The 11,445-nt window shown below is 55.4% G+C and overlaps 3 protein-coding genes across 3 annotated transcripts; 1 reads left to right on the forward strand and 2 right to left on the reverse strand.

Annotated features, from left to right (window-relative positions):
• Positions 1 to 988: 988 nt before the first annotated feature.
• BU25DRAFT_105093 (L-cystine transporter-like protein) lies at positions 989 to 2,435 on the reverse strand. Its single transcript, XM_033700279.1, has 3 exons — positions 2,214 to 2,435; positions 1,729 to 2,154; positions 989 to 1,665 (listed from the first exon to the last, which is right to left on the reverse strand). The coding sequence occupies exons 1-3, from the start codon at positions 2,286 to 2,288 to the stop codon at positions 1,297 to 1,299; spliced, it is 870 nt and encodes a 289-aa protein (XP_033560066.1). The 5' UTR covers positions 2,289 to 2,435; the 3' UTR covers positions 989 to 1,296.
• A 1,336-nt stretch (positions 2,436 to 3,771) lies between these two features.
• Positions 3,772 to 8,012, forward strand: BU25DRAFT_412129 (uncharacterized protein). Its single transcript, XM_033706726.1, has 2 exons — positions 3,772 to 4,462; positions 4,514 to 8,012. The coding sequence occupies exons 1-2, from the start codon at positions 4,272 to 4,274 to the stop codon at positions 7,593 to 7,595; spliced, it is 3,273 nt and encodes a 1,090-aa protein (XP_033560067.1). The 5' UTR covers positions 3,772 to 4,271; the 3' UTR covers positions 7,596 to 8,012.
• Positions 8,013 to 8,430: 418 nt separating this feature from the next.
• BU25DRAFT_432464 (uncharacterized protein) lies at positions 8,431 to 9,999 on the reverse strand (the record flags this gene model as incomplete). The annotated part of the gene is made up of 3 exons (XM_033708721.1): positions 8,431 to 8,873; positions 8,939 to 9,446; positions 9,499 to 9,999. 3 exons carry the CDS (start codon positions 9,997 to 9,999, stop codon positions 8,431 to 8,433), a joined length of 1,452 nt encoding a protein of 483 aa, XP_033560068.1.
• Positions 10,000 to 11,445: the final 1,446 nt, after the last annotated feature.

The following is an 11,445-nucleotide window of genomic DNA, read 5'->3' on the forward strand; positions in this document are numbered from 1 at the left end:
CGCAGGAAACGATCCAGCTAGCAAACCTTAGTTCTGGGAGGAAAAGCCAGACCAATGTCTTTGGTAGCTATTGTGGCTTGGGAGGAGCCGGTCCCTGCAAAAAGGTTGCTGAACCGTCGATCGTCGAGGTTGAGGTCCGCAGCACAATTCAAAGTAACAATCTCGTTGATGGAGACAGGCCTGGACGTTTGGCGGCGCGACGCACCTAAACCCGTCAACTTCTAGCAGGCTGTCTGTGCTGGCGAATTGGCAACGTCTGGCATTGATGCAGAAGAAGCGTCGGGCGTTGCACAGCAGCGAAAAAATTCTACATCAAGATGCACATTAAAAGCAAATGCAGGAGGTCGGTCGCGAATGCATCCCAACCCCACAGCACGGCGTGTCAGCCTAGTCCCCTTTTCCACGCTCGTGCAGCGTCCCTGAGCGCGCCGTGCCTGATTCCCAGAGCCGTGCCATCCTGGCGGGAATCCTCCACGGCTCTTTGGCCAACGAGCCGTCGTGGTGGAAAGTCCAACGGTAGCATGTTGATAGCCAAAAGAAACGTCAGTGAAGCCGTGCCCAGAACACCTCGTGTGAACCCTGAACGTTCCAAATCGAAGAGACTATTTGCTTGTATGGAAGGGCACACAGACTCCCGCACTGCTGTCAAAGCTGCTACGGCACTTCTTCGCACGCGCTAAGGACCCAGTTACGAACAATGTTTTTTGTTCTTGTGAGTGCTGTTCTGTGAGCACTGGAGCAACTTTGATATTTCGAACTGAGTTCGATCATTATCTGAAGGTTCAGTTGAATCTCTCCCCATCTGCAGTCTATCGAAGTCCACATAACCTAGCGGATCTGGACATGCGCCTTGATCGCGCCCACAAACCTTCCACCTCGATTCGGTCCCAATCCCTGCTTGTACCTGGCATTTGGTGTCCAAAGTTAACAGGGATGCCCGTTAGATACTTTCCGGGTCAAGAGAAACCCGAATGCGCGTCTGCGCGTTCCCTTTTCCCCGATGCATACTACGGCGAAGACGATGCGAAGTGGGTTGGCAGTGTGCCTGCCACGAGAAGATCTTCGCGCAGCTCGCCGAGCAGAAAGCTTGCGGTTTTCCTTTTGGGAGCCTTCACGACACTTGACGTCATGAGGGTTTACTTTTTAGGACGAGGGGCTGAGAGGAAGTTTGATACGCTAGAGCAGACCTGCAGCGTCCCGTGCCACCCGTCTAGGCAGCTGAGCTTTGTCGGGCGCTGTCAGGGTGCGGGCCGAGTGCGCCTTTTCGTGTTGTTTACTTTCGCAGTGTTTGCTGGACTAGGTAACCCGCTCAGATATCAGCCTCTCGCGTTCAGCGTCCCATGACGTCGCGAGCTCTTCTTCGTCTTCTAGGTGCTTATCTGAGCCGCGATATAGCACGTAGTGTTGCAGCATGAAGATGATGTCAAACACAATGGTGACGTTGGACAGCCCAAATTTAACAGGATTGCCAGTCACGCCCGTCCAGTCGTGTTGCAAGGACGAGTCAATGACCAGCTGGGCCAACGAAAGCCACCCTCCGGCAAAGTCCATGAGCATAGGGTAGATGCTCCATCCTACGGTCGACTTGCGCTTGTAGTTTACCCACATCTGTGGGATGTACTTGCATATCACAGTGATCAGTTTGACGTACCCAAGTACGTATATCTGTAGTAGTCAGTCAGCCATGTAGTCTCAATACGAGGCATCGTCGATGCCAGCACCACTCACCACGTCGATCCACGCCCAGGCATCAGCATCGTACCCACCGTTCCTCCCTCTCCACCTCACCATGAGAATGGTCCATATGATAGCTACCACGCAGCCCCAAAATATGCCGAGTACCGCCTTGCTAGCCCGTTGTGTCTTCCCAACTTTGAAGCCCCAGATCCATGAGTAGAATTGACTATAACAGACTATGCACATGACCGCGCCATGGGCCGCGAACAAGAAGTCATTGAAGCGCACAGTCGTCTCTGGTGCTTCAGGGTGTCGGTGCGCGTACTGCGCTTGTATGGTAGGCGAATACAGGAACGAGGCAGTGGAGATGGTGTACATGCAGAAGCCAAGAACGTTGAGCGTGGGGAAGTCTATTGCGAGGCCGAGCGTCGACTTGCGTGTGTAATTCGATATTGGTTGTGGATAGAAGCTCCCAGACTGCAGGTCGTGTGAGAAATCGATCGTATAACGCAGCCAGTTGCCATGTTCAAACATACCCAAGAAAGAAAGTACGCCCAGCCCAGCACTCGCGATATCGACTTTGCAAAGGCCTCCAGTTCTGGAGAGGTCATGACGGGGTTCCAAGGTTGCGGTAGAGACTGTGGGAACGAAGGAATGACATCAAAAGACACGACGCAGCTATCGAACGCTCAGACGCATAGACCAAAGGATGGGTATTGCGGTTAAAAGAAGTCAATGAGACTCGAAGGCATCGTGAGCAGGCGCCTGATGTGGAGACGTGACTGCAGGATTGCGACAGCGATAACGTGGACGCGGGCCTTGTCCGCGGGCGTGCTCCAGCGACAAGGGCCCTCACATGCCGAGCCACTAGTTCTGGAGACATTTGACAGGCACAGGTCGCTACCATGAGAGTTCAAAGCGGCAACTATCATGATCTGAGAGTCTATTGGATTTCTAGAGCTCTTCTAGATATCCCACCAACATGGAACCTTTATCACATCCATGAGCTGATCTCCGTACTCGGCCGAACTTCGATCGCCATGGGCGAGAAAATGAGATACGAGCAGCGTTCGTATCTAACTTGGACTGACACCACCAACGGTGCTTGATCGGACTACATACTGCGAGAGCAAGGCCCCTTGCATACACTCGGCCACGAATAAGCAACGAAAGTAATACCCCGAGGTCGTCGTAGACAGTACTGCCTCGGGCAAGTGCTCTCACTACCAAGCCGCATCTGTATGCGCAGAGGAGACTTCACTGGTGGTGACACCACGATTGGTGTAGCGTGCAGCGAAAGTATGGGGTGAACAAGTTCGGTCTTTAGAACTGGTTCATCTTGGTAGACGGCTCGCGGGATGGGTTCCACAATTTCGGACGCAAGACTGTGCTTTTCCGTCCGCAGAAGCCGCATAGTTGCCCTGGACCTTCTGTCGAGATTGTCAGCCATGCATGATGGTGGCTACGAAGAAAAGCAAAGAACATGACGGACTTTTAGCGGTCTTGCAGTCAGCTCTGCCGAAGTAAACATAGACACAGATCCTGCTCTTTCTTGAAGTGGAAAGTGGAATGGTTACACATCATCCTGACGATGCACGGCCTTGTCTAGTGACGAGCCCTGGAGGCACTCAAGGTAGATTGTATGCGGAATAGACACGCAACTGCGCAGTAAACTTGGAAGCCACATAGTAGTCAGCAAGTCTGTCTGAGTTCGATCCGCCTTTCCGTGGAGGTCGTTACGGATACCTCTTTGTCAGAATGCAGGAGCCATATCAGACAAGGTTGCACGTGTTGAGGTGTTGAGTGAGCATGGGTAGGGCGGAACGAGATGCTGTGTCACAGACGACGTCAGCAGCATGGTTTGCAGGAGTACCCCGCGTCCTCGGCTCGATGCATAGCTTGCAATGGATTGTGTGAGCCGCTGACTGAGGGAGTCGATTCAACAGACTGCCTCAGCGGGGTGGTAGAGCGACTGAGAGCAGTGGCCCAACGAACGTGCTGTTGTCCATGGCGGGAATGGCGGCGGGCGAGCTAAGAGGTCACCTGCGTTAGCTGCCCTCTGAGGGGCGTGTACGTGCTTCGACCTGATGAGAGCAAGATAGGACTGCGCACTGCATTTACGACATCTGCATACCTCCCAACACTTTCGGCGCTCACTATAAGCCTCTCGGTTCCCTCAGACTTGTGCGGTTTCCTTGAATACCTCCGCGCTGTGAGCTGAGGAGCTTCCGACGCAACTGAAGCTCCCGGTACCGCGGCTGATCGACCATCAACAAGCGTCCCCGCTACGCCGAGTGCATAGCAGCCAGGACCAAAGCCCGTCCATTCAAGGTACAGGCACTGGTATTGACGTACAGATACCGGTCACTCGCGCTGGTATCTGTCACGATACAGTGTCCATTCGTCCAGCTGAACTCGCGGGTCGTTGCATGACGCAGCACTCCTGTCTTAGACCGTCTACGGCACCTCACGCGCCGGGCTCACCCGCCCTTACCCTCCAGCGCGGTACTCTTACCCCTCCACTCCACAACAAGCCGCCTGCAGCAGAGCAACCACTCTGCGCCAAACACGCCAAACAGCTAACAGCTACTTGAATGAGCTCATCGCCGAACTCCGCTGCTGAGTATACGACGCCTGTTTCGAACCTCAGCCACCTCCACCAGCAACAGCGCAACCGCCTCAAGGTGCAGGACACTCCTCAGCAGCGCGGGCGCAAGTCGAGATATGAGTTGGGACGAGATAATAGGCATGGGGAGAGAGCTACACGCATCTACCCGCGCAAGATGTGAGCTACAGTGTGAGCTATCGCCTCAGGCCTTCACTGACTCTGTCACAGAACCAAGTCCCCGCCCTCCGCAAGGCGCTTCGCCTCTGCGTCTCCGCCTACAAACTATAATGCGACCACCTCACCACTGTTCTCGGCTATCGGTGCCACCAGAACTGCAGCTCAATACACAACAGAGTGGACCAAGTCCCTGCCTTTCTTCGCCAACCAGGCTTCTCCAGGCAACGGTGGGATAGCCATAGCAGGCTCACCACCAACGTTTCAGAACTCACCAGGTGCTCGAGACGGACTATACATGCCGGGCATGTCGAACTCGCCACCTGCAATCGGAGCACGTCCTCTGAGTCACCCTAACCAGCAGGCGACTTTTGGTGGTAGAGATCGCAGACCGTCTACATATTCGCAGTACACCGGTCGCCCACTGTCGCAGAACTTCGCCGGAAATCCTCCCCTGCCGCACCAGCCACAGGCACACTTCTACGCCGCGCCTGAGCTCGACCTTGGTCTGGATGGATTGCGAGATGGCAGTGTTCCCCCAGGCGAAGGCGGGTGCTTCTGTGGATTTGATACGTTGAGCATGGCCGGTGACGAAGCAGCTCGAAGTACGGAGAACGTTCTTCTGATTGGCGCACAGGGCGGTCTGGATGTCTTCCGGGTCGAAAGGGGCAAGCTCGACATCGTAGGTCGCTTGGAAGGCTTGAGAGGTGGCGTCATTGGCGCAAAGGTCTTACCGTGGAGCTCAAGAAGGGATCCACTGGCGAATTCCAGGCCGCTGATTGCTCTGACGCTGCATGGACCAGTTCTGAAGGAGAGTCGCGGCAGTGGCAGTGGCAGTGGCTCTTCATCTGTCATCGATGACTCCGCCTCGGAGTCTCCGAGCAGACCTTCTAGCAACGATTCATCGACACAGGTCAGCGGCTACCAGACTACAGTCGAAATCTATTCCCTCAAAGAGCAAACGAAACTGGCTACTCTGTACACGAGTCCTTTGGTACCTTTGATCACTCCAGTTGGAAGTCCTCTCTTTCAACCTCCTCCTGCAGTCGGAGAGTTAGTGGTCGATGCGAACGGAAAGTTTGTAGTCGTAGCATCAGGTACCAGTGGAGAAATCTTTGTATTTGCTCCCTATCTCGAAGGCTGCAAAGAGCATGCAGAGCGATTCCGCTGTATAGGCAAGATATGGACCTCTGTGCAGCTACGCGAGCGGGCAACTCCTTCAAGTGCCTCCAGCGGTGCGGACGGAAGCCATGAAGATGTTCCACCTGAGAAGTACGGAGTGCCAGTGTTCTCCCTTTCAGACCGTTGGCTGGCCGTAACTCCACCCGCATCCAGCTCACAATACTCTGTCAATGGTACCGCTTTAACTTCCCCGTACTACGAACGACCACCAGGCATTGCACATCACAGCGCGCCACCTCAGCCATCATCGAACTGTGCTGTGGATGCTCCTGAAGCGGCCAGTCTCTTGAATCGATTGACAAGAGAGGGTACCCAGGTCGCGATCCAAAGCGCACGCTGGGCCACTGAGAAGGGTATGCAGGCTTTCAAGAGCTACATGAATAAAGGCACCGCAACCAACCTACCGTACCAGGACACAATGCAACACTACTTCCCACCCACACATGGGCACAACCAGGCACAACCAAGGCAGGAAGCTACTGTAATTGCGATACACGATCTGCAGAGACTCGTCGAAGCTGAAGAGTCACGGAGCAAGAGCGCCTTGCAACCTATTGCAGTCATTTCTGCAACACATGGCTGTAGCTTCCTCTCGTTCTCCCCGACTGGTCTGATGCTGATGACCATTAGCAAGAAGGGCGACCTGCAGGACGTATGGGATTTAAAACGCATTAACTTCAGAAAGGCACGCAAGACTGCCAGAGAGCAAGCACTAGGACCGCATGTACGACAAGTCGCCAGGTTTGCTCGCATTACTGTCGCCAACGTTATCGATGTAGCTTGGTCTGCCCCACGCATTGACAAAGTCGCTATTATTACCGACAAGGGAACGGTGCACATGTTTCTCATGCCAGCTTCGGCCTTCCAGTGGCCACCCTCCAGACGGATCCGTCCAGCAGGCGCAGCGAAGCCGCAAGACGACATAGCACCGGCAAATAGTGGAGGTGCGGTTGGCTCCGCGATGCAAGCTATCAACGGTACAGCGAAGCCTTTCCTCAACGCTGTTCGTGGCCGAGCTACTAGTAATGGCTCTCGCTTCACGTTCAGCAGTCTCGGCATGACACCTGCGGCTGGCGCAAAATCCAGCAAAGCTGTGGCTGCGGGTGTAGGAAAGTCGATCAACGACATCCGACATGCTGGTGATAACAAGCTTGCATTACCTGTGTCGCCTACTGGCGTGAAGCCTTACAGCGTGCGATGGCTCTCTGGCAAGGGTCGTGGATCCATCGCCTTGGTCGCTGGTGGTGTGTTGCAGATCTGGCAAGTTCAAATGCGATCTGCCACTGGCAAAGGCAAGTCCTCCAACGCGACATCGATCTCGAAAAGGAAGGTAGTCGAGTTTGGTCTTGCTGCTATTCCAGACATACCGTTCCCTCCTTCTGTCACCGAACAGCTTTACCCGCAACCTGGCGACCAGGAAGTGACGAACGATGTCTACGGAGAGTGGCTGCCTCGAGCTCTGCCACGCAAGCCTGCCGCACAGGGAGCCAAGGGGTCAGGTTCAGCCTTGGCACCTCTGAGCTTCTCTGAGATTGAAACGAACCCACCATACCAGCCGTTCTACACGGACCGACGGGTCACTCGTTTCGTTTATTCGCGCCCCTTGGCAAGCGTACATGAGAGTAGCAGCGAGTACCAGCCCTCGACACCTGGTCTTGCCAGCAACCTTCATCATGAGGTTGACAACACGTCTTGGCTCTTTGGCGAAGACGTTGAAGCCGTCCGCATCTCGTCCCCAGCAACTCACAGCCATGATCTCGACGAAGACGAGTTTGTAGCTGGTGTCGCGGCCAGGATCGAGAACAAGCTTGTTCTGAACGAGGATGAAGAGGAGGTCGAGCAGGTCGTCGTGACTACTAGGCGAAGACGCGTCAAGCGGGATGATGAAGAGGGCGAGGAAGGCTTCTTTGAGGACGATTGCGAAGTACTTGACTTCGCAGAGGATCGAGTTTGAGCATGTTGGCGACCTTTTGGGTCTATTGCTTGGCATGTCAGAGTCTCGACACTCATGTTTGATTTGCTTGCATCATGTTTCAGATATAGTGCATGGGGGTGCTTTGGCGTTCTTCTGCTTGACGTTTTGATACCGCCCGTGGCGAATCTACAACAAGATACCACCATGTAGCCCGCGCACTTTAGAATAAATACAACGAGACCCCACAACATCGCAATCCCTCACAACGTCGCAATCCAGAGCCCAGGTGCCATTTCCGCACTACCTCTTGTACTCGGTCTCGAACCAGTCCGTACATAGCATCATATCTGCTCTTGGTGTTCACCGCTTCACCGCTTCACCGCTTCTGTTGACCACAGTCAGGTCCTCGGCAGCCTTCACGACCCCAGGATGATGGATGTGAGCATAGAGGATGTGAACATAGATATGGTTTTCGTATTTCGGACTCTCGTCCCGAGCGTGTGGGCTCTATTAGATGTACCACTCATGTAACCCATTGTAGAAAACAACACGGTATCCCATATCACCTTTCCCTTTCCCGTTCCCGTTCCCTTTTCCTTATGCAAAACGCTAATGGGTATAAACGCTGGTCTCATGCGACACGAAGCCATCCTCTTTCAGTCAACGTCTATGGCCTCCCTTTCTAGATGTCGATGTTGTACATCTCTGTATATTGTGTGTGTGTGTGTGTGTGTGTGTGTATGTTGTTGTGTGCGGTGCGGTTGGTGCGTGCGTGTTACCGTAACGTGTCGTGCTCGCCCGTCTCCTTTGGCGTCTGAGGCCGTGGCATCTGGACCGGTCCCTGGGCATAAAGATCCTTGTCCTGCCTCTGGCGTCACCTGCCGCTCTTGGGCCACTCCATCTGCACATGCTGCTCGTACAGCATGAACGTCTCGTACCTCACCCCCCTCTTCTGCGTCCGCCGCATGCGCTCCCCGACCTCCACCCCCTGGTACAACACGGGCTCCCACGCCATGACATCTTTCCAGCGCCGGATCAGCTTGCGCCAGTAGCACGCCTCCGCGGCCTGTGTCAGGTAGCGTTCGCGGAAGACTTGGACGTTGTTGTCGGCGATGCGTTTGGCTTTTTCGGGGTGGTCGAGCAGGTCTTCCATTGCGGAGGCGAGGTCAGAGAAGTCGCGTTCGACTTCGACGAAGTTCTGATTTGAGCCGTTGCTGCGGAAGAGGTAGTGGTAGTGCTGGATCCATTGCAGTTTGTGCGAGACGATTACGGAGCGGCAGAGTTGCCGATATTTGAGGGAGCCGGAGTAGCTGCGTCCTGTGGATTGTTAGCTCTGTTTTCACTTTTTTTTTCTCCTTCTGCGAGGAAGGTTGGAAACAAACCCTCGGCATGTGCAATGAACATGTAGTTGCACTGATCGACTGGCCCAAGGAACTGCTCTTTGAAATTCGGATCCGTCCACTTCAACTGCCCAACGTCACTCCATGGCTTCCCTTTGGCAGCATCGAGCAGTGCTCGCCGCAGCTTTGGCGCAAAATTGATCTTGCCCCTCCAAACCAGCTTCTCCGTCTTCTGGTCCCATGGCTCAATGCTCTCGCGTTGAACAGCCTCGTTGGCGACTTCGTCTAGCGTGCCTATTGACGGCATGTCCCAGCTCCAGAAGCCAAAGTCAGGGATCAGCCAGAGGTTGTGATCCTGAGCGCGGCGGGCAAGCGACCACATAGGTTTTGTGGGCTGGGCGGGCAGATCCTCGACGGAGAAAATGAATTCGATGTTGGGGATATCCGAGTCGGGTGGGGCGGCGAGGATGGCGCGGTACATGGCGCTGAGCGAGGCAAGTGCTTTTTGGCAGTTGATGTTGTCGACGAGGAAGGTCTCGATGACGTAGAGCTGTCATGGGTCAATTCACACGAATTCTCCAGATACGTATTCATAAACGCACCTCGCGGTCATAGATCATGGCTCGCACCATTCCCTTTGTCAGGTCGAAGCTGGACAAATCCGCCTCTGTGACTTTGCCCCAGCGCTTCCGCACCTTGACCGCGCGCTCAATGTCCTCGTACTGGCCAGGAAAGGCACTGTCGCACTGGGCTTCGTCCAGCGCATAGTTGTTCCTGTCGCGCTTGTAATTGAACAGCCAATTGCCCGCCTCCTCGGTCGCATTCTGACCCAGCACGACCTGGTTCGCCGCGCAGTCCAAACACGTATCGCAGGCGAAGTTGGTGCTGAACTCGCACAGACAGCGGCCCGCGGGCATGACCTCCCTGACGAGGGGCGGCAGACTCGGCGACTCGGTGCGTGTGCCGTACAATATCGAGCAGATGAGCAGGAACAGCAGGGCGCAGGTGGAGACGAAGAAGAAAGTGAGGACATCGCTCCCTCCGCAGCGGCGGCGGTACATGCGCTTGTCCTTGCGCTCCTCGACAATCCACAGCTTCTCCATCATGGCCGCGAGGAGGGACCGGGGGAGCAGAAACCGGGGGAGCAGAAACCGAGGCAGTGTAGCGGCGACGAGCACGCGCGACTGGAATCCGAGGGGATTCGGTCGTCGGGCGCGTGGTGATGTGTATTAGGCTTCTATAGCGGACGACGGCGACATTGAAAGGGCAGGGCTAGTGTACACAGGGGCGATAGCAGGCGGTGATGCAGCGAGCGTGTATGGGCAGGGCCCGTGGGCGAGGGCAGCGGGGACGGCGATGTAAGAATGAAGACGTGAAGCAGGTCAAGTGGGTATTAGACGTGAACACAATTCTGCTACAGCGGGCCCAGCATGGCTAAATCAGAAACACGACAGCGCTATGGACATGATTTGCGGGAGCAGAGAGCACACGAGGCTGTGCGGAGGACGAGCTGCGTCTGGTGTGGTGGAAAAGGAGCGTCTCGTAGCGCGCCTGAACAAATGCAGCTGGAGCTTACAAGGGGTTTGGGTGCTGGGTTACTGTTTTTTGATGAGCGCGCCAGGCCTCAGTCTGCTAGCTCAGAATCTGCTAGCACAGAATCGTCCATGACTTTCCCATCCATGGCTTTCCCATGACTTTCCGGGGGCGCGCTGGCTGCAGCCTTTACAGACTCGTTCCTGTCTTGAAGAGCTGTGCCGTCGCATTTGCCTTTGCGCTGGCCGGCTAGTCGCCGCGGGCGAAAGCAGCGAGTGCAGCGGCGTTGTGCGTGGGGCACTCGAGAGCTTGACAGGACGCGCGGCGCGATGCCATGCTCCTCCTCGAACGTGGACAAGCTCCCAAGACCTCTGCGCGTGTCACTGCGAGCGGCTGTCTACCAAACCTCTGCCAGAGCCCTCTGCGCACAGCTGAGCCTTGCATCCACTGCACCGCTGCTGACAGCTTCGACGGCTGTGTCGTGTGCTGCATCACTGTTGCATGCCGGGATTCACGTTCCAACCATAGCAACGGCTGCAGATCCGCACTTCCCAACTTCCAATCTCTTTCAGCCTCAACCCCGCTGCACGCGGCCTGCAACTGGCCGCCGCCCTCGCATCCCTACAAGAGGCCATTTGGCATCCAAATCCCCCGGCATCGAACGCGCTCCGTCGATGCTGCGCCAAAAGCTAGCTGCACTAAGCCTCTGTAGCCTGTCTCTTCATGAGCTCAAGTCCTGTTGGCGCGGGAACTGGGAACTTGGTTCCCAGCCATTCTGGTCACTTTGAGGTCGATGATGCAGCAGTGATGCCTGCCACCGAACGTGCCCGACGTATTGGACGGCAGCGAGTAGCGGCAAGGGTACGAGCTTGATGTTCCTGAAACAGTAGCTGCGAAATGATTCTGCTGCGCGAGATGACTTTTGCGGTGAAGTGCAAGATGGACATTGCTGATCGTAGGCTGTGCAGTGGAACTGCCGCGCAACATTGGCCATCGTGAGAGGTTGTGTGGTGGGT

Source organism: Macroventuria anomochaeta (assembly GCF_010093625.1).
Source record: "Macroventuria anomochaeta strain CBS 525.71 unplaced genomic scaffold BU25scaffold_23, whole genome shotgun sequence".
Lineage (NCBI taxonomy): Eukaryota > Fungi > Ascomycota > Dothideomycetes > Pleosporales > Didymellaceae > Macroventuria > Macroventuria anomochaeta.